Here is a 27,303-nt window from a genome sequence, read left to right on the forward strand (position 1 = left end):
TGTGATGGCAGCAGGAGCAGCACAGCACTTTTAATTTTTGCAAATCAAAGGATGCACAGTCTCTGCACACATGAAACATAATGGAGTGCTGTGCTCATTTATTCACAGTGACAACAACATGCTGATTAATACGATTCACAACAACAAACATCCAGCGTGTGTGCGTGTGTGCGATTCCCGTATATTTAAACGCATCGACCCAGGTAGACATCCCAGCACTGCTCACCGATCACTTTGGGTCGTGGCTCGGAGCCACAGGGCTCCTCAGACACCGTGACGTTATTCCTTTAAAGTAATTACTCCTCCATTACACTGTCAGTAGAATCTGCATTCTTTTATTCTACTTCCAATCACTTACTAATGTGTTTTACAGTCAGTGTATTGATCACCGACCTCTCTGTTGGTGTAACTTACACAAACACTACCGTTGTTCCCTTATGGCTCATTCAACAGTTCACTGAGATCCCTGCTAAACATTTACTTATTTACATTAGTTACAAATAAGGAAATGCACTACTTTTGTAGTTTTAGCACCAAAATCTATTTACACAATGGCATCATTGGTGGCATAATATTCCCTTTTTGTGAAAGCTGCACCGCCTTCTGCTCTACGATGGCTGATCACGTTGCTACTCAAAGACATCGTGTTGGCTGAGTACATGATTGGTTTGACCAATCAAATCAAGAAGAACAGCAAAGCACATGAAACTTGAAGAACATAATCGTCACGTTCAGTTGCATTTCCCTCGCTTTGCTCTGTTTGTTGTAGAAGGACAGTTTGAGGTATTGTAAATGTTTGCATCCAGTGGAACAGCTGTGGCTCAGGAGGTAGAGAGGCCAGTCCACTAATCGGACGATCATTGGAGCCTTGACTCCAGTCAGCATGTCAAAGCGTGCGATAGACAAAGACAATTGGAATAAAGCTTTGTGTGAAAATGGCTTTAAGAAAAGCACAATTTGGATCGTCCACTTATCACAGTTTCTCATTAATTGCTTAGCAGAGTACAAAAGTGCTTCATTTGGAGCTGTAGTTGCCTCCTGAGCCGTTTTGCACAGATGTGTAGATGGTATTCACATAAATGATATTGCTGAGCCTAAAGACTTCCCAGAGAACCAGGATCTAATCCCTCATTTCTACGGTCGCAGAGCCTTTTGAGAACCAGAGCACATTTTGACAGGTTTGAGTGCCAGTTGTTGTGTAGTGTTATTATCAGACGTGGAGTCATTTCTTTGAGAACCATGGCAGACACAGACTTTGGACTGCTTCTGTTTCATTACACATGATAGGCTCTCCCGTTGTCCAACATTGGAGCCAGCAGTTTTGTGGTACCGAGCTCGTTAGCACCAAAATATTTTAGCATTAGATGCTGCTTGAACGTGATGGCTTTAAATATACTGCCAAATGCTAAAAAAGTGCATAAACACACATCTTTATAGGTTATTTAACTGCAACTACTGTCTGGAAAACATGAAGTAAAGGTTAGTTGGATTTTTTTGAAAGTCTAAAATGCCGCAGAGGAATTCCCACCAGGGGACCGGAGGCAGTGTGCTACTTCAAAACATAACAAGTGTATACATGAGGTGATCTCACCTCTGTGTCTTGAGTGCCGAGATAACTTCATGGATAATCAACAAGTTCTACATAATAGTCTAAAAGAAACATATATGTCAGCCAGTAGGTCAGTATCTCTCTGTGAATCTATGATCTGCCGTTTTTCGCCGTCTCTTCTTACGCCGTCTCCCGGCGACACCATCAAAGCAGGTGACCATCATGACGTTGGCCTTGCAGAGGCTGACCTTGCGCTCCAGCCGCGCCGTCACCAACTCAAGTGCTTCCAGATGCTCCAGGGAGTCCACCTCGAACGTCTGCCATAGGTCGACTGGGGAAGGACAATAAGGGTCAGTGTGCCGCGTATACTTCTGTGTGTTACTGTATGAGCAAAAAGGAGGATGAATGAAATCGTGGAGGTCAAAGTTCACATGGTAGATTTTTCTCAGACCCACAAAAGTCATCATTGCATTACAAAACATTCTCATACTGTAAGAACTGCTTTGCCAGCAGGGCAGTTTGTTGGTGTGACAGCCTCTTATTCCTTAACAGCATCACGTGCTCTGTGATTAAAGCATAATATAAAATGTCACATGCTGGTGAGGGTATTACTAATGGTGCTAATGAGAAGTGTGGATGCTGCTCCTGTAAAAGGAGGCTACAGCCTGCTGCATATAACAAGCTGATTACTTGCTTATTCACTGAAGTGCGAGCTCAGATGATTAGTCATTGAACCAGTTAATCAGCTGATTGCTCATGTTTTAATCATTTCAGTCACCTTTCAAGCAAAATCACCCAGTTACAGAATTATGTCTTCATATTTATTTTATGGCTAAACTATACAGAAATGTTACAACAGGTCCTACAAAACGATACGATACGATATGAGATGAGATGCTCTCCATCTGTGTGCAAGCCTAGTACGAGCCAGAACAGTAAAGTACATTTGTATTGTAGCCTGTGTTTTATAGCCTATAATGGCTGAGAGACCAGTGTATAAGCTGTGTACCAGTATGTCAGTATGTTGGCACCAGATTTGCCAGATACACATTGCATAGCTACGCTAGAGTTAGCTCGCTAACCAGCCCGGGTGTTTATTATGGTGTGAACACAGACTGTACATAAAAGATGAACATAGCTTCTGAGTCTAAAAAATGAAGCCATTGAGGAAGTGCCTTAAACCTGTATTACCTATCACGGCCAGCAGAGGCGTCCCTGTGGGTTCATACATGTTATAATGAAGTCTTCTCTGTTCTCTTGCTCTAACACCATTAAATGTATTCTCCTGTTAATTATATGGACTCAGCTGCTACCAACAAGTCTTGATGACTTTAACACTATGGTCCTTCTCAGAGTCAGAAAGTAAAGTCCAGTGACTCAGGGTAAGCCCGGAGGCTAGCCTGAGTGTGCAGTGCTCCTCGATTTCACGGTCAGGTCGGCCACGCATAGCTTCTGGTTTCAAAAGTTAAGATGAAGGTAGTGAAAGGTTAAGGTTCACAACAGGACTTCATTGATACTGAGCGACTGCTGATGGATATGTCCGTGTTTTTATATCGCCTGTGTGAAGTTTTGCTACCTAACACCGTGGCTAGCTGGTTAAGCTCAGGACGCTTGCTCATTAACAGTGTCACTGGCAAAGTACTATGCAAAGATATATATACAGTCCTTAAACTGAAACGAGCTGTTTTACACCTGGAAAAAACCCAAAACAGAAATCAAAGTTCCAAACATGAACTCAGTGATGACGATGGCTCCACCGTAGTTGTTGATCACGCCAAAAATTGCCTGTTTCAGTTTGTTTTTAATGAACTTAATGCCCATTTCCTCCTCTTGCTTGTTGCCATTTTTCAACTGGTCTTAAGCTTTTGGGACTGTATATATTTGCTGGTGACCAGTGGACTCGTTTCTGTTAGATATTGTTGCTCATTGTTGTCGCTGGAACTGAGAGAGACATTAATGGAAGGCAGGGAGAAGTGTGGAAGCCAAAGGCTGTTCGAGGAAGCTAAATCTAGATGACGACTACTCTTTTCAGATATTAGCAATAACAGTTACAGTTAGTTTTTAAAGAAACTCCACTGACACTCGTGGTTCCACGTGGCGGGCTCCAGCATGAGGCGGCGTTTGGCCAGCTCCAGCTCTCTCCTCAGGTTGTTGTATTTGGCTCGGACTTCGGAGATCCTCTGCTGACGGTGCTCCAGGAGCTTCAGCTTGGCGCTGAAGCATGTGGGCCCCTGAAAGCAGAAACACAACCTTTTTCACTTTTTTTATTTATTCAAAGATTTTTAAAACACAGCTGAAATTAAGTAAATTTAATTTACTCTCACCATTTAAACAATGAGCCCTGGAATACTGTATGTGAGTACTTTGTAGGTTTTAATGAAAAACAGCATCCACCTCTCAGCTGCTCTTCATATAAACATCATGTTAGGGCAGAGATGGGGGGAGCATGGCAGTCGTTTGGGGGTGGGGGGAGGGGGGGTCAATAAATCCATATTTACAGTTTTTAAAATCTGGTGTTTTACCTCCATTCTGCTCTGCTTGTTCTACGTCTTTGTTCGCCGCTGCAGCACTGACCCAGTTTACCCCATGTGGTCATTAAAATTGTATCAAAGTTGCCTGAGACTGGTGGAGGCAGGGAGGCGTCTCACGGGGCCAGACCTCTCGTCGTGGGACATTACGTCACCACATGGACCCTGTTTTGCTATCAAGCGCATTTTAAATGCCAGACGGTCTTTTATGCGAGGTTTACACAGTCAGCTTATCAAGCATGCTCTTCTTCTGCAGCATCGTGCAAAAATACTCCCACGAGTGGGAGATGTTTGGTCTCCTAAGACATTTCTGTCTATGATTTACTCATGACGGACTCCTTTTGTATTTCTCTCCCATTTAATATGTTTACTGGATTCATATTCTTCGGACTACGTTGCAGAAGGAAAAAATGTGCCACATTTATCATCAATCATATAAGAAAACAAAGTTTTATGAGACACACATTACATTTAAAATGGGTGGAAATGAATATATGTTAAAGGTATGAAGACCTTGTAGCTGCTCAGTACAAACACAGGGTTAAATTGTGATTTGCTCAATAACTCGACTTCCAGTTTTTGGAATATAATTTTCATGAGTTAATCTATGACCTCGAGACACTGGAGGCACCTCATTATTACTGTCAGTAGTGCGTCGTTGTTGTTTTTAAGCACTTTTTGCTGTTTAAAAATACTGTAAAGTATTTGTGTTTCTTATGTTGTAAATTTGCTCGGGACTCTTATTCCTTGTTTATTCGAAGCTTTGTGGGAACCTGCACGCTGTCTGTCACTTTGCTGCTGTAACGCGTGAATTTCCCCAGTGAGGGACAATAAAGGATATTTCTATTTTATTTATCTTATTCTACTCTTATTCGCTGTGGTCTGTTAAGTTGACACCATAGCTGAGGTTTCTCGCCTCACAATATCTGCGGCGTCTCCTCAAATCTCTGCAACAGAGACGGCAGATCATTTCAATTTATTCCATTTAATATATCAAAAAATGATATTGTGGCAGCATTAACGCCGGTCCTTTTATTCCATAACAAAAAATGGTTACTTACCATTTCGAATACAAAAAGAGAACTAACTGAGTTCTACGTCACAAACAAAACAACAACCACAATCCTGTTTTTGTGGCTGTTCTCGCTCGTTGCTCGCAGAGGTTATAAAGGTCATACTGTTTATTATGTAATGCCCTTTAACCTCCAACAAAAAAAAATCAAAATAAACCCAGCACCTGTTTGCCAGCACCTGCTCTTTCCTGCATCCTCTGTACATTGTCGATCTCATAGACCTTGATCTCGTAGGCCTCTGGGATTCCTTGATCCATCCAGCGAGACCGCAGACCGCTAGCCGAGCGTCTCAGGGTCAGAGGTGAATCATGGGAAAGGTGGCGCTGCTGAGTACCTGGAGCCAAGAGCGCCAACACATGTAAGGCAGAAGCACATGTTAGTGGACTTTTCTTGGTTCTTAATGTGAGTGTTGAGCATTAAATAGAAAAGTCACAGTGAGTCACACATTTACAGACGAGGCAGCTACAGCAGGAAACGATTCATGAGCTGCCGTATGTGGTTCCTGCTGGAACAACAGTTTGCCTCGGGCCAAAGTGCAGCCGCAGAGCTGCCAGAAGTCAAGACCGGAGACACAATTACTGCAACTCTCAGTTTGAGTCAGTCTGCCAGTGCAGGAAAAGATAGTGAGTGCTTTATGTTTTCAAACTGTAGCTTTTAGTTACAGAAGAGGACACATGAGGACAAACTGAGCGCACGCACAAAAAGCAGTTAACAGTGTATTATTTCAGGGGACTATTTAAGAGTCATATACTTATTCAAGTCATGTCTCCTCTGCTGTTCCATCATCATCACAACAGTGAGTGTGTTTGCAACATGACTCTGTTAGCGTGCATAATCACGCACACACCCCTCTGTGTAACACAACCACACAAACGTTTTCTGTTTCCATCAGTGAGAATCCTTCCTGGGTTCATGTATTAATGATGCGACTTCCTACACAATCTGGCTTTTAATGCCAGCGAGGAAACTGGGTCTGGCTGCGTCCAGCACACATGTCGTCTTTCATTAATGTCACATTAATATGTTATGCAGTCAGATTATGAGCCAGCCATGTCACCATGAAGCTGGCGTTGGCGAACAGCGGCGCTAACGTTTGCATAAGAACGTCTGCTTTGAGCTTCTGTTGGTTTGTTTTTGTTTGCTTTATAAATCAAACTTGAAAACTTTCCAAAAGTGAAAGTCATTTAATTCATTACATAAAAATCGTAGGCGCTCTCACCTGTACCACCTCGTCTCCGAGACGGCCGGCCGCTGCGAGCCGCGCTGAGGAGGGAGCCGCTCCTGTCGCTGACTGAGTCTCTGGCTGAGGTGCTGCTGCCTGTGGCCTCGCTGTCCCTCACCATGCTGTCATAGCCACTGCTCACCAAACTGTTTCTGTTAGAAAAATGCAGGGATGTCTTCCCCATAGCTGGTGGTAAATCGCCGCTCAACACGCTGGTGGTGTCACTTGCGTGCCCACTCAGGTGATCGGGCATGCGGGGAGATGTCAGTTGACTGTACGGGGAGGGCAGTGAGGTCGTTTGGTCCGATCCTCCTGTAGTGGGACTGGGGGCCCTCTCCTTGAGAAAGTCTGAGAGGCGACCGTTAACAAATCCCTGAATGGCAGATTTTGTGGATGAGGATGTGGAGCTCTGGCTTGGAGTCCGGCTGATAGAGCGATGAGACCGTGGAGGGGAAGAGGGGAAAAAGGAGGATGTGCGTTCGTGGCTGACTGTTTTACTGTCTGGAGACAGACTGGCACTATGATTGATGGAGTCCTGCAGGGTTTTGTGGGAGACGCCGGGGTTCTTGATGCTAGGAGCTGACGATCGACGGACTTTGGGGCTAGACGTCTTGAGCTTTCCCACAGCAGAAAGCTTGGAGTGGATATGCCTAGAAGACTGAGTCGCAGGGTTTTCAGACGGGAAAAAATGATGTTCAGACCGAGGATTTTTCCTCGGGCTCCTGCTGGCCCTCGGAAAGGTACAATCTCCCTCAAAATTGCCTTTATAGCCAGACTTACAAGCTCCTTCAGTACTTCCCCTGGAGCTTCCCCTGGAGCTCACAGAAGCGTTGCTGCCGCCTCTTTCTAGGGCTGGAAAGTCTCTTGGGATCCGCCCGAGAGAGCTCGTCCGTCTAGCCAGCTGCTGTAGTTTGGCACTGAAAAGCCTGCCACTCTCCTCCATCGGTGACCTGAGCCTCCTGCTTGTATTATCACGTTTTACTGCTGAAGTGGATTTATCAATCACAGATCCAATACCCTTCCTGAAAGTAGCACCAGGATCCTGTTTGAAGTCTGTTCCATATCTTTGAGGAGAGGAAATATAGAGGTTGTGGTTAGTAGGGGAGTGCTGCCTCGCCTTCCTCCTCTCGAGAGTTACCCTTGGGCTGCAGGGAGTGGATGATGTCAGCCCCCTTGAGTCTACGAGGTGGGCATCCTGGTGTTTGGCACTTTGCCATGCTCGAGGTAAGCTACCTGTTGAATAGGAGCAAAGGATGGTTTCTTGGCAACCAGGTGACTCACCAGTCCTCTTGGGTGTATCTCTGCATGTGATCTCAGTCCCCTCTGAAAGCTCTGCAGTGTTCGAGGAGTAAACATGCCCACGGTCTCTGGGGTGGGCCTTGTCTGTGTTTGTCTGCTCACACGTTTTGTTGTCTGGAGGTTTATTACAAAAACTCAAATGTTCTAAGACGACTGGCTCATAAGACATTTGGCTACAAGACTTGTCAGTCTTTTTGACGTGTTTCTGAGAAGCCACAGGTGCACACTTCTCCTGAAGGACCTCCCTGTGTTCTGAACATCGAGCTGTATTTCTAATGGACTCTGATTCTGACCTGACTCCTGCTAAAGTTTCACAGTGACTTTCGTTGTCTTTGGCACAATCCAAGTCACAATCCAAGTCTGTATTAATCAACATGGGGTTAATAAATGAAGGCAACACCCTTTTCTCCCTTCTGACTTGATGCTGGGACTTTTCAGTGCCAGCAGGATGAGCAGCAGAGCTTTCGGGAGCACCAGAGGAGCCTGGAGCTGCAGATTCCTCGCTGACGTTGCTGATTATCTGGATTGGCTGAGAACTAGCCGAGTCTTCAGCGTGTGCCTGTGAATGAGCTCCGTCTCTGATGCAAATAATATTTCCACCTGTCCTTGCTCTGTCGTACGCTCCACTGATGGTCACCTCTTCTACCATAGAGAAAACCAGCTCATCTTGACCTTTTAAGTCCAGCGGCTGCTGAACGGTCACTGTGATCGTGGCTTTCATTTCCTTAACATCCTGTTTGGGGTGACTGTTTAGGACGTCTCCGAGTACAACACTTTTAGCCAGGGAGTGTGAAGAGGAGCACGTAGAAGAAGGAGATATGGGGGAGCTTTTGCCAACTGGTGAGGTCCTTTTGTCTGTTTTGAACCAATCAGCAGTTTCAGCTCTGTCCTGTTTGTGTGAAGGTTCAAGTGCAAGAGAACTGGCCCCTGCCGTGACCTTTGCATCCACATTAAAGCGCTTGGAAGAAACCCCATTACCTGACTTAAGAGTCCTGGTGTTAGAAGGCTCAGAGCGGCAGGTCGCGTTCAGACCCAGAGTTTGATTGAGCAGTTCCTCGCTGGAACTGGTGGCACTACACTCCTCACAGTCGTACAAACCCGAATCTTCTCTCTGAAAACTGTCTCCAGCACCGTCTGTTTGCTTTTCTCCAGCAGAGGTCTGACTGCAGCTCAGCCCCTTATTCAGCAGTGTCTGTGGAGCTTCAGTGTCTGCGCGTTTTACAGATTCCTCCGGGTGCTGTGACTTAACAGTGACATTATTTAAACAGGCACCTTTTAAGGAAGATCTGAGCACATCCATGGTCATTTCACTTCCATCGATGCACCCCAGACGTTCTTGAAGTTGAGCAAACGTGTCACATTTGAGACAGTCCCTCTCTGGTTGCTTCCTTTCTCCTTTCAAAACGTCGGTTTGCCCCAGAAGAGCTGACTCTGTCGTCTTTTCTACTTGCAGCTGAGGAATTCTCAGAAGCTCCTGGAGGAGAGCAGCAAACTCTGGGTCGTCCAAGTCCGCCTTGTTAGGGTGCAAAGACGGTATGATTGGTACAAACTCGGGCTGCGCCTGCCTCGGGGCTGATCTGGGGTGGACTGAGCCGTCTGAGTCTATCTGGATGACTGTGTCGCAAGACTGTTCACTACTGGAGCGTTCATCCAGTTCATCACGCAGGCGAAAAGGACGGATGTCGACGTCTACCTCATCGGTAGAGTGGAACGCCCGCAGGGAGAACGACTGCAGCCCTTTTTTTTCTCTAGTCAGACTCCTCGCACAAGGAGAACATGAGGTAGACTGCTGTCGGATGAAGGTGGACGATGCTATTAGATAAGTCTTATAAATCCAAAGCAACATTCAACAATTTTGGGGTGCTAGATAAAGAGTGACATGATTAGACTCTGTCATTTATACTACCTTCGTCCTCTTCTGTGTCCTGCGAAAACGAGAAGCAAGCTGGATGGTAGAGAAGTTCTCTTGAAGGTGTGTCAAAGAATCCATGATTTGAGCAATTACTGTAGTGTGGCAATTTGTGTGGCCCAGGGACTCTCGAAGGAGCAACGTCAACTTCCCAATCCTGCAGAAACAGTGCAACGTCATGTGAGTGTCTGTGGTCGCAGGTTTAACTGCACCAAAGTCAGAGTAAACTTTATTGTCATCTCTGCAAATCCAGTGCAGCATACGAGCCGACGAGGCTCCGGTTACATCAGCGCACAAAAAAAAAAGCTAATAAATCGACATAAAAAGAGAAGAAAATAAATAAATATCAGAGCTCCAATAAGAATTTGCAGTTTGGGGTGGTTTACAGTGGCCTGTGTTGCAGCTTGTAAACCCGGAGTATAAATAGGTTAAAGAAAACAAAACAATTTTCCTCCTTTGTTTTAGATTCTTACTTGTTTGCGGTGCTTTTCTGTCCACTTAGAAGAGACAGGACGATTGGGCCCAGCTCAGAATGGGGGGGTTTATTTTTGTTGACACCCCTCATACCACTACACACGTCTATCATGGTCAACTTGGTGGCGCCGCGGGAACCTACGGAAACGATACAGTTGGACTTTAGAGGAGGTAATGCAAAAAGATTTAACAGATGCAAATCATAAAATATCGAAATTCTAGAATCAGTTTCTGAATATTTCACTGCAACCTTTTCCAATGGTGCTGCTCTCCGTACGTGGAGGCTGCACGTGAAGGGTGAAGAACATGATGGAGCTGTCACACAGGTACGTAATAAAGTCACTGTGCCGACGTGCTGCGACGGCTGCATCCAGGAGGGAAGCAGCCCGCTCGGCAGTGGGGGCCTTCACCCGGTTGTGCTTGTGTAGCTGAAGGAGAGAAGAAGCAGATGCACATTTGCTGTAAAATCAGCCCTTTCATCTGTTACATTTATCCCACTGTTGCTGATCACTGTTCATTTTGAAACAGGTTCAATATTGTTAGAATGAATCTTGTGTCATTCGTCTCAGCAGCAAAACATTCGGGCTTCAGTCATTCTTCAAGTGTTGACTGAAAGAACAGAGAGGATGTGGCGCCCACACACAGACACAGTGTAATCAGATATAATGTGCTGTGCAGCATAATAGGTTTCCCTCCCAGCACCATTATCTTTTCCAACACAGTGCGGACCATTATTGTCTAAATAAAGATGAATAAAAGTTTCTCACATCCAGAGGGCACACACTCACGCCAGCTCGCAAGCACCACAGACAACTAATCTAACTAATCTAGTTGGCATGAACGTGTAACGTGAGAATACTGTCTCTTTTGAAACAATTAGAATAACTTTAAAAGGGGTTTTTGCTGCTGCTGTCTCCTATCTGCAGTAAACAGTATCACCTTTGCTCCCTGTTGTCTACTTTGGGTTTGTGTTTATGAAGATTTATTAGACTTTTATGCCAACAACAGTAACTCCACTACTACAGATGTGGGTCACTGGGCCACAGCGTGCCGATGCAGAGGTAAGGGAGGCACAGGAGTTTAACAATCCCTTCTCTTAATGGTAAAAACCTTCAGTTCTACCTGGACTCCGTAGACTGGGTCCTCCTGGAGTTTAATGTGGGCTTTCGGGCTGTCGTGGATGCTGCCTAATGATGGAACAACTTCCCCCAGCAGATCCCTCAGCGTGTCCTCCTCTCCGCAGCACAGTTCGATAGCAGACACTGACACACTGAGATCGGTCCACGTCCTCTCTCTGCGGCGCTCGATGGCGCTGTACAGCCAGGAGATGGCACAAGGAATCAAGCCGAGCTTCCCAATGTTCTCACCACTGCCCACCATGCTGGACCAGGACCCTGAGGTGGAAGGGGAACACATAGATGCACAGATTTTCTATATATAAAAATGAAGTTTTTGCAAGACTCGATTCGGTCTTATGAAAAATGAAGTGCACCCCAAGATTCGATGGCTTGCAGCTATTATAGACCATAATCATTAATTTAAACCAATTGATTTCTGTATGAGTGTATCAGCCTTCAATGTTGTGTAACAATTTTTGTCTTTACAACATTGCTTAAGTTCATTGAACTTTGCAGGCATTTGTTTATAAGTTCTACTGTGGGTCACCTTGACTGTTGGGGGTCATTGCCTGCTGCATGACACAGCTTTAGCTGGCTGAGCCTCACATTTGTCTCTAGGTTAGTTTGGAGTTTATGGTGATTATTTGACTACTCGGTTCCCAGGTGACTGCATAAGCCCAAATCCTCATACCTCCACCACCGTGCCTGACACTTGGTATCAGGTGTTTATACTGATCTGTTGTGTTTGTTTGGGTTTTGGCTCAAATGTTGCTGTGTGTTACAGCCAAGCACCAACATTTTGCTGTTTTCTGTTCAAAGGACACTGATCCTGAAAGCTAAGCCACGCTGCCATCCAAACAAGCTATATGTTTTCAGTCTTTCTAGCAGTGCCTTAATGAACTTTAACTTTAACATGCTAACTGAGGCTAACTGAAATGTAGCTCTTATGCACCGTCTAAGCATGGGTTACACACATTTGGGTGACCTTCTGTTAACCACACCTGAATGCTCCAAACCAGCAAACTGTCAAAATGTGCTCACACCTGCAGATCATCAATGAATCAGCTGCAACTGACTAACAGCACCTTCTTGCTAATTAGGGATCCCTCTGTGATTCTTTGGTGTGCACTTATTAAGAGTGTACTTAGTTGGACTGTGGGCCGCCTTGAGTCCTTTGAAAACCCTACTACATATGACATACATGAAGGTATGCATCCACATAATATATACTACATTCACAAATACACAGTCTGAGTGGCACAATCAGTTTTTATATTATTTATGTCTGAAAAATATACTAACCATATCAATGCAACGTGTTGCTGTCAGAAACAGTTTTTCTGGGCTGTTTAATAAATAAAATCACAGCTTCTGCTGTTCACGTGCGTAACAGGAGATACAAGTCGTTTATTCCACTTAGCAAGGGAACTATTTTTTTAATTTTCCAAAAAAAAGCATCATCAGCCAGAGTTAGTTTTTGGGTAGCTCAGCTAAAAATGATTGTACGTCTGGCTTCTGCACGTGTGCTACCAAACACAATGGGGCCATAGTCGTAGCTGAGGCCATGGGCTCAAAATAGTACACACCAAATAATGAACATCGAACTGTAACATCTTAACACTGAAATAAAGGCAGGGGAGGAGGCGTGCTGAAAACAGCACATCACAGAGCACACGTTCACTTTCAATGCACTGCAGGCAGAAATGACTGAATAATAAAAGATTTCATATCAGTCATAAAAAATATCTGCAAGATTTTATATATGGATATATAGATAATCAGATTTATAGCAAAGTCTTGAAATGGGGCTAATTGCAGGAAAGCATTGGCACGAACAAAACACATCATATATAATCTCACAAGAATAGACAAATAAATGTTTTTATGGACCGATGCCATATTGTGTCTCTTTCTAGTGCACTTTTGCCCCACATTACTCTTGAGTTATGGGCTTGTTTCACCCTATCTCGTCTTATCCAAACTCTAATTGAATGAGGATAAGAGAATTGGTTTACTCCAATTAAAGGCCGAGCGGCCGTTATTCAGAGAGAATAGTATTCTGTGGAGGAGATTGATGCCCCCCTGGCCGTGGGCCACATGTAGTCTGTACTGGCCAACTAATTCAATCAGATTTACGGAGAGTGGCGTCATGTGAAAAAGCAGGTCCAAGGAGACCCTGTCCTTACCCTGTGTGTGTGTCTGTGTGTGTGTGTGTGTGTGTGTGTGTGTGTGTGTGTGTGTGTGTGTGTGTGTGTGTGTGTGTGTGTGTGTGTGTGTGTGCTACAAATCTATTAAACCCCTTTACCGCTAAGTGCAGGGCTCCATCTCTCTAATAGCAACATATCACAGTCCACTTTGTTTGCAGGCCCTTCTGCTCAGCGCTTCAGCAAAATGAAGTGAAATATTTGCCTAAAACGTCAAACAATGGGAAGCTTTTACAAACACATGCATGCTGTATAACTGATGATCAGGCTTTTATTTATAAAGTAACAGGTGAAGGATGAATAACTTAAAGGGAAATGTTTGTTTGTTGGTTTTTTTAAAGAGCAAAAAAGAGAAAACTGACTGGGAGAGGAGACAAAAGACACGAGGAGGCTGGAGATTTGTATCGAGAGGACAGAGGGAGTTTGAAGTGATAAAGAAAGGCTGAAAGATTGCAATGGGATAGAGGAGGAGGTGGGGCGGGGATGATAAAAGCATCCCATTCCCATCTTGAGATTTTAACCCATGGCCTCTCACAAGGACCGATTACTCACCCACATCAGCACAACCCAAGCCCAGGACACAGGCATCGCTGCCGCTGAGCACACAGCGGATGACATCAGCCAAGACGCCTGCACACACCTCGGCCTGGTCGAGAGAACAAAGGACAGCGAGCAGCTTGTGAAGAAGCGCACTCGGTACAGAGCAAGAGCAAAGCAGAACGGGGATGCAGACTGATTCCCTTGGGCTCAGATACTGTAAGCAGAGCTTGGATAAGGCTGAATGTAATTGATGGACTGTGTAATTGTGGTGGCTATCCAGGGCCTATCAGTTTTCAGGTCATCAGACAGAGAGAGGGAACTAACAGTGTAGGATAAAGAGGAGGGAATATGTGCTGTATACATGTAATGCTACACAATCCACTGTCTGCCAACCTGATCACCATAGAAACAACTAAAGTCATATTTAAATGCTTTGCAACAGAGCCACACCTGGCTTGACTCCTGAGGATATGCACTGTCAAAGGTGAAGGTCTTCAGCTGACTTTTGCCATCCCTGCCCAGTGTCATGGTAGCACGCTGATGGCTTTTGGTGACCGGCTCCACTATGGTTACTCTCTTCTTGGACGGGTCGATCCGGAGAACAGGTGGTTGGCCTTGGCTCTCTGACAGCGATGGGTTCACCCTCAGCACGACTTTCACCTGTTCGCCAAAGGAAATGGAAACAGAGTCGTGATGAAATTTAGACACAGTACAGAACAAAATATCTGTCCAACTGAAAAATACTGTATGAAAAAATAACAGTAAGAACAGCTGTCATGAGATTGCAAAGAGCATGAGCTTAATCTCAAATTATTATTTACCCAAAAATGCAGTTTCCATCAGCTTTAGCTGCGCTCTGTGTTTGCTGTATGAACTGTACGCCCTGCTGTTTGTGGGAAATTATCAAATATCAGAGGAAGGTTGGACATACCCACTGCAGCATCAGCACCAACCCATTCTCACTCCCAGCTCATCAGATATGGGTGCTTTGTCAGAAAAGCCTTCCCATTCAATTATAGGAGGTTACACAGACTCAAGCGTCCTCAAATCACAGAGCAGAATTTAGAGTCATTTAAATGCTTTTATTTTACTTTCATTTTTAACCTGAGTTTGGGGGGAAACAGCCATTCGTGTAATGCTGCTTTGAAGTTTCCATTAATCAGGGAATCTATAATACCCGAGTAAGACTTCTAACCAGCCATCAGTACTGCATGTGAGAGCTTGTTGTAGCATTGTGAATATGGTAGCACGCTCTTGTTAATATTTGGTAAAGCAACACTACGGATGAGCAAGGCTTCATAGATCCTCTAGCTGTTTGTAGCGTAGTCTTGTTTACAACCTGATGGACTGAGCATAACGTCCAGGCTGGTCTTAGCCACAATTACAGCTAATTAACTAAAAGCCACATCACCTTGTGTTGTAGCTGATACAGTCTGCCCCATGCCTAGCACAATGATTGCTGGTCACCTGCAGCCAATTTAGTATTTCCCGTGAACCTAACCTCAACAAGCATTTCTTTGGACTGTGGGTTTAAAAAACAACAACAAAAAGAGGTCTTTCTTGCTGCAGTGCTAGCCACCATATCATCATGGCATGACGCTACAGGCAAACTGTAAAATGTCTGTATTGTTTAATATTTAATGCTTTAACCTCATTATAATGGCATTATAATGTATTTGTTGCTACTGTCCAGTCTAAGCTAAAAAGCTGAACGCTAACATGATGCTAGCATGTAAATATACAGCGCTAAATGCTAGCAGGTACCAACAAAATGAGATCTTAATCTAAACGCCAATGAGGCAAGACTGAGCAGTACTATGTCGCACATGGAGCCTTTAGGAAAGAGTCAGACTGTTTTATCTGAAAACTCTACAGTTTATTAAATGCATAAAGGGACTAGATACTCTGCTTTTACTGTACAGCGTGTATGTATGCTAGCTGATTTATGTGCAGACCACAGCAAACAGCAGCGATATGGTGTCTGTTCTGTTTATGCATTCATTTTTTTTTAAACGTATGATTACCAACAGAGGTTTTTGACTCCAAAAACAGCTGCTGAAGAGTAAAGGAAAAGTCAGACTTGTGCTCTGAGCCCCTGCTGTTCAACAACAGGCGGCTGAAATACTGTCTAAATCCTCAGCTGGAAAAGAGAAAACCTGGGCAGAACAAAGTGATAAATGTCAAAGAGTATTAGGGCATCTTTGAGATCCTGAAGCAATGGAGGTGAACTTTGTTGAGCTAAACAGACAAACTGTCTTTGGACAACCAGTCGCCTGTTTTGTAAGGACATCAAATATAAATGAACTGACAACCAAGAATAAAATGGTGAATTGAAACAAAAGCATATTACCTTTAGGCTGCAACACACCACATGATTCAGTCAGTGCAGCAACTACACAACCGCCTCATACATCATACATCAGCTGCATGACAATGCATTCCTCCTGCTGTATCTCTGCATGTCGTGACATTAATTCCTTAATGCACATCTCTGGAGGAAGTCTGAGATTTAGCGGCTTTAAGCTCTTAAATCGAGTTATATCCTGATTCTGACAGGCTCCTAACAAGGCTCACAGGTCTTGGTCTGCAGGAAAACAAGGCAGCATATACCAGACAGCGCACCCTATTAGGGCTTATAAGCCAATTATAAAATTGTTTTTTCTGAATTCAGGTCTGCAAGACTGCAAGTAGATGTATGTTCTGACACCCACTCAAATGTGGTTTTCCTGAAAATGCACAGGACTGCATTACACCATGATGAGATCATCCTACATTGACTGAATTTGAAAAGCCATTTTCCATCTGCCACATGAAGGATTTTTTTCCCTTCCTCATGATTTTAATACCTTACGCAAGAAGTGGTTTCTTAACCATATTGAACACCTGTCAAACTCTTTTTATGAGGGTTAAATTATTCAGGAGAACCATTTGCAAGCTGAGAAAATCCTCCTCGACTCGCACACGCATGCATATTCTTGCACGTTTAGATGTACAAAGCTGAGTGCTCAAGCAGGTGTGGCCGGCGGTGTGGTCTATTTGAGCCCTTATCTGTAACTCTAGACTACACCCAGGAGTCCATCTATGAGACGAGGGCAGGGCCCCCAGCCATATTGATCTCCCCGAGTTTCTCTCCCTGAGGAGGTGAGGAGAAGGGAGGAGGAGAACAAGATGGAGACATTAGCACCACATTACAGTGTATCACAACGGACGGGTGATATAGGATCTCGTCCAAATTGACTGAGATCTCCTTACCTCACAACACGGATGGTCAAAACACTTCCAAGATGGTGCCTGTGGGCTCTTTGTCAATCAGTCACCAGTCCAGGTTTATTCTATATATTTATACCTCACAATACAGGACACGTAGTTGCCCAGTGGCGTATTTCATAGTGAAACCTATATATATTTTCCTTTTTAAATAATGCATGCAGGATGTCTGTGTGTATTATAAAGCAGTCAGTAGATGCTGCACATTATATCCAGTGGTGGCCGTCAGTTGATTTATAGCACTGCATTAAATCCATCATGTTAGCCTGATGTGCAGAATTCTAAGTACACATTATAGCAAAGCAGAGCACAATTTTTGTGATTGATCCTATTGCTAGTAATATGCCATGAAAACACTGTACACTGATCAGGATAACACTTGAGTGAGCGAAAAATCTTATTGACTGTAATTGTAGCTTGCTTAAAATGATGAGCCAGTATTCTGCCAGTGATCCATGTATGATGACTAACCCTTACTGTGCACTTCACATGTTACACCTCGACGGTAGTGGGTTGGACCCCCTTTTCCCTTCAGAGCTGCCTTAATTCTTCCTTGTAGATTTAATAAAGTGCTGGAAATACTTTGGTCCATAATACCAGGATAGATAGGCTCTATTAAGTTGATAGCTGGAGACTGTTGAGGCCATCTGAGTGAGCTCATGGTCAAGAAACCAGCTTTAGATTATTTGAGTGCGCTATCCTGCTGAGGATACTGCAGGGATGGACGTGGTCAGCAACGATACGTGTGTCGCCCGTAGTGTTCAGACAATGGTCACTTGGTGCTATTTGGACAGAGAGTTGAAGAGAATATCCCCCACAGCACGGACTGAACCACTGATACAAGGCAGGACAGATCCATGCTTTCGTGTTGTTTATGCCAAATTCAGACCCTACCATGCGACTGCTGGAGCAGACACTGAGACTCATCAGACTGGACAATATTTGTCCAATCTTCTGTTAAGGAACATCACTGATTCCATGTGAACTGTAGTCTCAGTTTCCTATTCTTAGCTGACAGGAGTGGCACCCAGTCTGCTGCTTTAGCTCGTCTGCTCAAAGGTACATTGTTAGTTACTGTTCTTACTGTCTTGGAGCAACTGTGACCACGTCATTTCCTCTGGGATTAAAAATATATTCTGATGTTGTAGGTTCAGAGAGGATTTTCAACCATTGCAACCAAGATATCGAAGATATCGAAGATATCTTGGTTGCTGAGGTACTGTTACCGTTCTATCCACTCTGTGCAACTGAAATGCCACTGGTTGGATATTTTCTCTTTTTGGGACCATTTCCTGTAAACCCAGATATGTTTGTGAGGGAAACTCCCAGCAGAGTTTCTGAAATACTCAGACAAGCCCGTCTGGCGCCAACGACAATGTCCGAAATCGCCAACATTGCCTAAGTCATCTTTCTCGCCCGTTCTGATGTTCACTTTGAACTTCACCAAGTTGACCTCACCGTGTTTACATGCCTGAATGCATTAGCTGCTGGAATGTGATTGGCTGACTAGATATTTCCGTTAGTGATCGACTAAACAAATGAAGTTCCCGGAGACTTTAGACTGTTTTCCAGTCTTTCTCCCTTCGCAGTGCTGATGCAACTGTTGTTCAACGAGATTAGCTCAGTTTGACTTATTGTGACAGAACAACACAGACACATCGAAGCATAAATGCAAACAATGACATCGACCACTACGGCGTAGGCTGCTCCACTCCATTAATAATAATAATAATGGATTGTATTTATATAGCGCTTTTCAAGGCACCCAAATCACTTTACAATGCCACTATTCATTCACTCTCACATTCACACACTGGTGGAGGCAGCTACAGTCGTAGCCACAGCTGCCCTGGGGCAGACTGACAGAAGCGAGGCTGCCATATCGCGCCATCGGCACCTCTGGCCAACACCAGTAGGTTCTTGCCCAAGGACACAACGACTAGGACAGAGGACCCGGGGATCAAACCGGTGACCTTCCGGTTACAGATGCACTTCCCGACCCCCTGAGCCACGGTTAAGATAAGGACTATAAATTAAGCATGGCTACTGCTCTGACAACCACACCGCCAGTGCTGAAGCCTTTTGGTGGTCTATACTAGAACAACAGCGGTTGTTAGCAGAACATTACGGTTGGGGAACCTTTTATCTAAGGCTCACACATGTACACATTTAAATTCTGATTCTCTTGTGAACTTTCTTTTTAGCAACAATTAATGAGTGGCTGGTTACAGTTTTACATTTTTTAGTCAGACCTGCATAAGCAAATTATAAAATGCATTTAGGCCTGCAGCAGCGTGTCATCGAGGGAAAATAAATAAATAGGCAGGCGTGCATTTTTATCCAACCCCAGTGTAAGTAATGGTCTCCAGCCTGGTGATCACTAAAATTTCTGCTTTGTTTTTGCTTCATGACACATTTTAGTAAGTGCCTAAATTATGTTCTCTCCTCCAAGTATCATAATTGATGGGATTTCTGAGCAGTTAATGTGTTTCAGTGTAGTACAGATCAATTTGATGTGCTAGAATTTGAAGTCTACCTTGCCAACGCTGGGCGAGTCCTTGGTTCTAGTGGCAGCTTGCAGCAGGCAGGTGGGGACGGGCGGTGGGTTTTTCTGGATGATTTCCCTGAAGCAGGTGGAGAGTTGAGAGGGAGCTGGATCAGAAGCATGGCCCTTTTTCCTCAGTGTCAGGCTGAGCTTCTCAGCTGCCCTACGGGAAAGAAGTGAGGGGGTGTGTCATTGCACGGAAACTCCTGGTGCAGCCAGTACAGATCCTTTTCAAACACTTGCCGTTATTTGGTGTGCATATATTGGCTTACCTAGTCAGAAAGGACATAGCTGCAGTGTTGGCGATGGACACCACTCTGGATATGTGCGGGATCTTAGAGGTGGTCTGTACAGCCCCGACATCCCTGCAGCTCTGATAGGCATCATCTGTAGCCTGCAGGGGGAAAAAGCTCATTAAAAAATCCAAATGTGTAATTGCACTGCAGCACCCACTCCAAAAGGGGCTATTATCACGGGAATTACTCTGGGGAGGAACATGAGGTGGGCGTCTGTGTAAGTAGGGCACGCAGGCTGAGAGGAGCACGCTGGGTTAACATACACCGTTAGTCATATTACAGATGCAGCCAACTGCATTTGGAGTGTGAAGGATAGTTTGTGAAGGCTGCAGTGACTGCAAAACGTGATTCAGATGTGACACATAGTCACATCATCACTCAAGCAGCCTTACACGAATATATTCCAACACTCCAACGCTCCAGCGTGGGCGTTTAGGGTTCATTCATGAGTTCACAGTGTGTGTCTGTGTGTGTGAGCGGCGTGGTCGACTCTGCACTCGTGCTGCAGGCCTCTGAGCCAGCAGCGGCTCAGCTCGTTCTTAAGGCAAGATAACAAAGTCAACTTTTGTTTTCATAGCATCACAAACGCAAAGTGCCAATTAGTGCCAGAGGAAATCTGCGGTCATTGTCGGGAATGAGGAAGCCAGAGATAATATGGATAATGCACACTTCCCCGAACCCTCCTGCTTTCTGCTTTTTGACTCGCGTCTTCTGTCGTAATCTTTTTTTTATCGCTTCACTTTCCCTTGCTCCAATTCCTCATGCGGTCTTTTATGATGTCTTGTTTTCCCCTCTCCTTCCTCGTTGCCCTTCCTTCCCTTCAACCCTTTCATTCCTTGCCTCCAATCTTGCACACTTCATTTCCTTCTCTCCTCTTCTTCCTTTCTCCCGCTGCCCTTCTTTGCGTCTCCTCACTTCTCGTCCTACGCTTTCGCTTTCACCGAAGCTGTAAAAACCTCAGTTGATCTGCTCTCAAACTGAAACACGTACGAATCATTTCTTCCACAGCCGTGCACAGTACAGGAGCGCTGTTATTGTCACATTTGATTAGACGTGCCTTCAAAATAACAGTTTTTAAAAGAATCTCTGAAGACTCCTTTGGTCCATTTAAGCACTCCTTAGTATTCTCACATAGTGATAACACGGGCTGATAAATTGAAATTCTCAGTCATTTTTCAAACAATGGCTCTGTTATTTCAGACAAAAGTACACAAAGCAGACTTTCTTCCTGGATGGTGACTGCCACTTTTGACAACTGCTGCTAGCAGATTTTTATCAGCTAGCTAACTCCGGTAGTGCTAACTCTCAGAGTTGAGTGAAAATGCAATCTAGAGCTGACTCCGTTTTTTAAAATGGTAAATCTTTTAAAAGGACCTTACACAGATGCTTATGATGTTAAGAAGGATTCTAAAAATGTGTGCTATCAGCATGTAAGATCACACTTTATTTTATGCTAACATTATACTCAGATCCTTAAAAGCTCAAGCAGCCCCGTGTCTGCAGTTCACTAAGTATATATCAAGAGCTTATTATCAGTACCAGAAGCAGGACTAAGTTTAGATTTTACGATTAGTGAATGGAAATCAATTTTTAGCTTTGGCAGAGACAAAGCGTGACAGGGATGCTAATGTTAGGAATAGCTCCTTTAGTGAATATGCTAGCATGAAATTGTCCTTGTCCCTGAGCTGTTTGAGAGAGCTCCCGGTAAACTTCCACCCTTGAAGCAATTTTACACTGTAGACACCCTCCTAAGATATATCTATATGCAGTTTACAATAACATTGTGGTTCAGCAAAATGAAAACTGTGATGCCTACACATATTATCTGTCAACCAGGTCAAATATAGTCCTAGAATCTGTCACTAACTACATTAAATGAAGGATTTGGGGTATTTTTAGTTGTTGGCTTACAGAGAAAATGAGCCAACTGAGTAAAGAAAAGTCAGTTCTCAGTCACCTTGTACAGGTTTATAATCTTTTTTTTATTGGGGACTTGGGAAGGACACACTCAACCACCTTCTATCACACTAATGCATATTTCGCCAGCCGCAGTGTTTAATACGACCGTCCCTCTATTGATCACAAGTGCTTTTTGACCGGCCGGCTCTTGCGACAGAGGTAAATCATGACCCAATTCCATTCCATTAGCAAAAGTACTTTTGAACAACACACTCAGCCACGGGATCGAAATAGGCTCTGATTAGGCCCTATGAATCACTGGCTCGCTGACACGTGCACCCGTAAAGGCACACATTACCCATATAGCTCGTTAGGAGGGTATGTGAGATTCAATGCTAAGAAAAGGGCTCATAGTGGTACCTGACGGTAAGGGTTTGTGGTGACACCATTAGCTCTGGATGCAGATTTAAAAGCCACCAGCTGCTGCTGCTCCTCCACCCAGCGGCCCATATCAGGGTTGGGGAGCTTGGGCCCCCTTCGTCTGAGGGTCTGTGGGGTCCTTTGAGGCGTCCTGGGGCTGCGTGGGCTCTGAGGAGTGTGGCTTTGATCCAGAGCCTCCCTCGAAGCCCTGTCTCCTCGCTTTGCTTCAATTTGTCCAAACAGTGAGCCAGTGCTGAGGCTGGCTTCAAAAGAAGGCTTGGCTAATGCCTGACCCCGGCTCAGAGCCACATGGATGGCCTCTTGCTTGAGCTGGTACAGGTTTGTACCGCAGGCTCCACACTCCCCCTGGTCTCTTTCTCTGAAGTCCGTGGTGGACCGACTATGGACCCGGAGGTTTTCATGAAGAAATGCCGACAGGTCACTCAAGTCCTGCACAAGTGAGAGAACATGGCAACAGGAGTTACAGACAGGAAAAACCTTTGCTGTTTATAGTACCTTTTTATTATTGCACAACACTCGCCTGTAATTGACTGACAAAATAAGATAAGTCGAGCGCAATCTTCACATTAGGACACAGTAACAGTCTAATCTGCTCTGTTTGATATCTGGCTGTATGAATGATCACTGAGTATACGAGAACAGAGTCACGGGAAGCCACTTTCTACATGGAGGTATTGATTAACACTGTCTTTATGATCTTTAACAGCCCAGTGAAAAAACTGTGTTTACTGCATCTCACGAGTGGATGGAACATGTCATAAATCTCAATTCACTGGAAACTCTCGGAGACTAGCATGTCATCCTGGAAGAAGGGCTTTTTTTGTCTGAAACAAAACAGGAAAAGCGAGACGTCAGTGTTTGTGTGTCTTTTTTCAGCCAATATTAGCATTTTGCTGAATGTCATGTCATCACTGTGTTACTGTAATAGACAGCTGCTATCTGGATTGGATGTAAAAAATCCAATTTAATTTGGAAAAATCTGACAACAGGAGGTTAGAACAAGTAAAATCGTGCTACTTTAAAACAGAGATTTTGACACCTGAGGTTCAGGTCTGGCCCGGCTGTCACAGCTAACAAGAAGGAATCAAAAACCATCATCTTGTTTTTCATCCTGAGAAAGACACACACAGCAGCATCCAGCACGCACTGTTTCTCCTTCCCTCCTACACACTACAATGACCGATGTTCCCTCACAGGAGTTCAACAGGAGCTCTTAAATGTTGCAAAATTTCACTCAAAGCCTAAACGTGCTGAAACAGCTGGTGCTAAATAAACTTCCCTCATAAATAATATATAGGGATAATAATCCTGATGTATCAAAGAGGCAAAAATAAGCCAGACTGAATTTCAGGTTAGACTGATGACAGATAGAGTATAAGGTGCTGCAGAGACAGCAGCAACTCCATCTTAACAGATGACGTTATACACCCATGATGCTACTGAGAAATCACGCTTGGATCAATAAACCTGCGAGCAGCTAGATCTGGCTTATCAGATTTCTACTGACCACGTCTGTGGCCGCACGGTGCCTCCCATCTTCCTCCTGCTCTCCCTGTGGTCTCCAAAAACATGACACACCCCATCCCACTTAAGAGGACAAAAATAAATAGCCTTCCCTCAATGGAGAGAACTGTGGAGATGACACAGGGATGTCGCCATGAAATATTCATGGCCATTTAAAACCACTGGCGCAGGAATGTCACTGGTTTACTTTGGCGAATGATGGATTTTGGTGGTGATGAATGTGCAAACGTGCACGCTTCTAAAAGGAAGCACCGAAGGTCCCACATGAGCCTTAGAACACTTGTTAAGCATCACCACTATAGCCTCAAAAGGAACTACCAGTTATGCTTCTGTGTGACATAAGTGTCATAAAATGTTTTCACAGCAGGTTTATTAGAGTTTATCGGCCCTCGCTGAAGCATTCATGTCTGCTTTTAACATTTTTCATGCATATTTATTCTTTCAATTCACAATATTCATACCCAAAGAGGTTATTTGAGAGGAAAAAGCAAGTTTGTGAATACTTTTGTCACTAAATTGCATCACAAAAAATATGAATGTGCATTTCTTTTAATTAATGTAACAAATATACACCAGTACCACCTGCTGATAAGCATCCATATGCTTTCAGCTCCTGTTTCATTTCAGTTACGTGTTGTCTGTTGAGTCCAAACACGAAATTTTATATAGACTGCTTCGAAAGCACACGGCTGCACTGTCACGACTGCCACTTGATCCCCATCACAGTATCATTGTCACTGACCTTGCAGGAGAAGTGATGGTGAACAGCCAGGCTAAGGGCTTGTTTCTTCAGAGCAACAAGGGTCGCTGAGCACTTCTCGCAACGAGCAACTTTCCGATCGGACCTCCCAAAGCCGGGATTCGCCGACATGGAGCCTCCTCTACATATAGTCCTAAAGGACATGGTTGTCCGGATGCGGTCTCCTACAGATCCAGGGAGGGACTTGTAAGACGGGACATCGTCTGCTCTCTGGCACATATTCCGATATGGGTCGCCCCTGGACCCTCCGGCACCCACAGGAGAGGGGCGCTCCTTGGGCTGGCGGTCCTTCCCTGCGGTCTCAAAGTGATGCTGCACTTCTGCGCTCTGAGAAATAAATCATGATAAATAAGGATGTATGTGGGCTTTGGCAGGGGGAAATTAAATATCAATCGACTTGGACTACTGTAACCACACCCAAGTGTTTTGTTTTTTCTAGTGCAACAGTACTCTCAAGAAACTCTAAACCCCACAAATGCTAACAAATTTTGCCCAAAACGAACAAATCGGACTTACCCAGAGACCTCCTCTGATCGAGGCTGGAAACCCCTCTCTTCCTCTTCCAGTCAGAGATGACATGACAACTTGTAAATATTTAAAAAGATATCCGAACAAAGGCGGGGGGCATTTTCTGTTATTGTTGCCAATCCTGGACCTGGTGCAAAAATATCCACTGACGTGAACGCCTAAAAAAACAAACTACAACAAGCTGAAATGCTGGGCACAGTCTCTAAGATGTGGAGTGATGGCAGTGGCACAGTGGAGAATGAGTGAGAGCGCACGGGAGAACACTTCATGAAGTCACTTGGCTATTTATTATAAGCTCCTCAGGGAGGCAGCACGGAGCAGCTGCTCGGAGAAACCTTAAAAAAGGAGCAGGCGGCTGAGTGTTTGTATTTCTTGACGTGATTCATGTCCTACATACTGTCGCTGTCCCGCAAATGTCACTGCACCTTCTTACAACGGAACAGTCCGACAACATGCCTGAATAGACGTGTGCGGAAATATCTATCCACATTATTCTTACAATGTTTGTTTTCACCTTAGCAGCAATGGTATCAACGAGAAACTGCAAATATAGCTACAATATTTCCAAATAACTGAAATCCATGTCTCAGAAATGTATTTATTAATTTATTAATACATGATAAGTTAGTGTTTACTTAATACCTATTTTACTGTAAGTGCTTTAAGCAAAGAAAAGTCATGTATGTGTAACAAGTCCAGCTAACAGAAACGTTATTTTTCTTTTCATTTTATTCTTTCAATGGAAAAACAGCTTTTGGAATACTGGGACAAAGTTCATTAGTCAACGTTTTGTGTGATTTATTATTTATTTATTTATTATTATTAGTGAACTTTAAAATGTGTGTTTGTCCTCTTCTTCTGTCTGCTTGCTGTAGGGGTCACCAGATCATCTGCCTAAACTAAAGTCATCAGTGTTGTTACAGGTTAATCCATTTTTTAAATAAATTGAACAATATTAAGCAATAAATTGCAAAAAATAAATAAATACATAAATACATTTAAAAAAAAATAAAACCTGTGCATTGAAATCTTTTTTCTAATCTTTAAGACCTCGTAGTACCCTGTCAACCCAAGAACAGTTTGCTCTCACACTTATTTGTGGTTCCTAGAGTATAAAGCAGCGCCCCTCCCTGAGCCAGGTTGTGCCGGAGGTTTCTTCCTGTTAAAAGAGGATTTTTCCTTCCCACTGTCGCCAAATACTTGCTCATAGGGGATTGTTGGGGTTTTCTCTCAGTTATTCTCAGTCTTTACCTTAAAATATAAAGTATCTGTTGTTGCGATTTGGCGCTATATAAATAAAATTGTTTTTTTGGTTTTTTTTTATTTGACAGCAGATTCAATAAACAATTTAGTTTTAAAAAATAATTTTCTGGCAATTATTTCATAGTTTACATAGCTTACTTAGGCTTTACGGGATTAAGTAGTGGTACAGGGTGGGTCATTTATATGGATACCCCGTAATAACATGGGAATGGTTGGTGATATTAAAGTCCTGTTTGTGGCACATTAGTATATGTGAGGGGGCAAACTCCTCCAGATGGGTGGTGACCATGGTGGCCATGTAGAAGTCGGCCATTGTCTTTAGTTTTTTTCAATAGGAAGAGGACCATGTGACACATCAAACTTATTGGTAATGTCACAAGAACAACAATGGTGTGCTTGGTTTCAACGTAACTTTATTCTGTCATGAGTTATTTACAAGTTTCTCTTTGTTCACAGCCATTGACATGTCGAAGAGGTTAACATGTGAGGAGCGAAATTGTGTTGATATCTGGTGAACGCAGTAACCGGGTCATTGCAGCAGATTTCAATGCAAGACACCCTACGAGACCACCCATCTCCCATGCTACAGTTAGCAAACTGCTTGCTAAGTTTGGTGAAACTGGTTCAGTGTTGGATTTGCCAAAATGTGGATGCAAGAAAACAGTCACTGATGAAGAAACATCAGTGGCTGTCCTAGCTTCATTCAGCAAGAGCCCACAGCGTAGCACTCGCCGCATGTCACTGGAGAGTGGCATTAGTCGAACATCCCTTCGGCGGATATTAGCTACTCACAAATGGCACCCATACAAACTCCAGCTGCTGCAGCATCTCAACGAGGATGACCCAGATCGGCCACAGAATTTG

General features: G+C 44.1%; 1 protein-coding gene across 3 annotated transcripts; it reads right to left on the reverse strand.

Annotated features, from left to right (window-relative positions):
- Nucleotides 1–26,413, reverse strand: kif26bb (kinesin family member 26Bb). Of its 3 annotated transcripts, none has more exons than XM_026142846.2 (15): nt 25,165–26,413; nt 24,631–24,975; nt 22,344–22,793; nt 20,001–20,122; nt 19,720–19,891; nt 14,367–14,576; nt 13,929–14,022; nt 11,177–11,448; nt 10,305–10,482; nt 10,054–10,192; nt 9,578–9,737; nt 6,370–9,457; nt 5,315–5,484; nt 3,630–3,780; nt 1–1,880 (listed from the first exon to the last, which is right to left on the reverse strand). In XM_026142846.2, exons 1-15 carry the CDS (start codon nt 25,225–25,227, stop codon nt 1,681–1,683), a joined length of 5,814 nt encoding a protein of 1,937 aa, XP_025998631.2. In that variant the 5' UTR covers nt 25,228–26,413; the 3' UTR covers nt 1–1,680. The 3 variants fall into 3 exon arrangements, with proteins under 3 accessions (XP_025998631.2, XP_025998632.2, XP_025998630.2); XM_026142847.2 differs by having other exon boundaries at nt 5,329–5,484; nt 6,370–9,460; XM_026142845.2 differs by having other exon boundaries at nt 6,370–9,460.
- Between the last annotated feature and the right edge of the window lie 890 nt (nt 26,414–27,303).

Source organism: Astatotilapia calliptera, chromosome 15 (assembly GCF_964374335.1).
Source record: "Astatotilapia calliptera chromosome 15, fAstCal68.1, whole genome shotgun sequence".
Taxonomy (NCBI): Eukaryota; Metazoa; Chordata; class Actinopteri; order Cichliformes; family Cichlidae; genus Astatotilapia; species Astatotilapia calliptera.

Bases quoted from the DNA above. Each gene is read 5' to 3' on its own strand.
- kif26bb (XM_026142845.2), bottom strand. From the start codon at position 25,227: ATGTCATCTCTGACTGGAAGAGGAAGAGAGGGGTTTCCAGCCTCGATC. The intron at 19,892-20,000 runs GTAAGCCAATAT...TCTTTCCCGTAG, and splicing joins GCTATGTCCTTTCTGACTAG to GGCAGCTGAGAAGCTCAGCC. The intron at 1,881-3,629 runs GTCAGTGGAGTT...GTCCTTCCCCAG, and splicing joins CGCCACGTGGAACCACGAGT to TCGACCTATGGCAGACGTTC.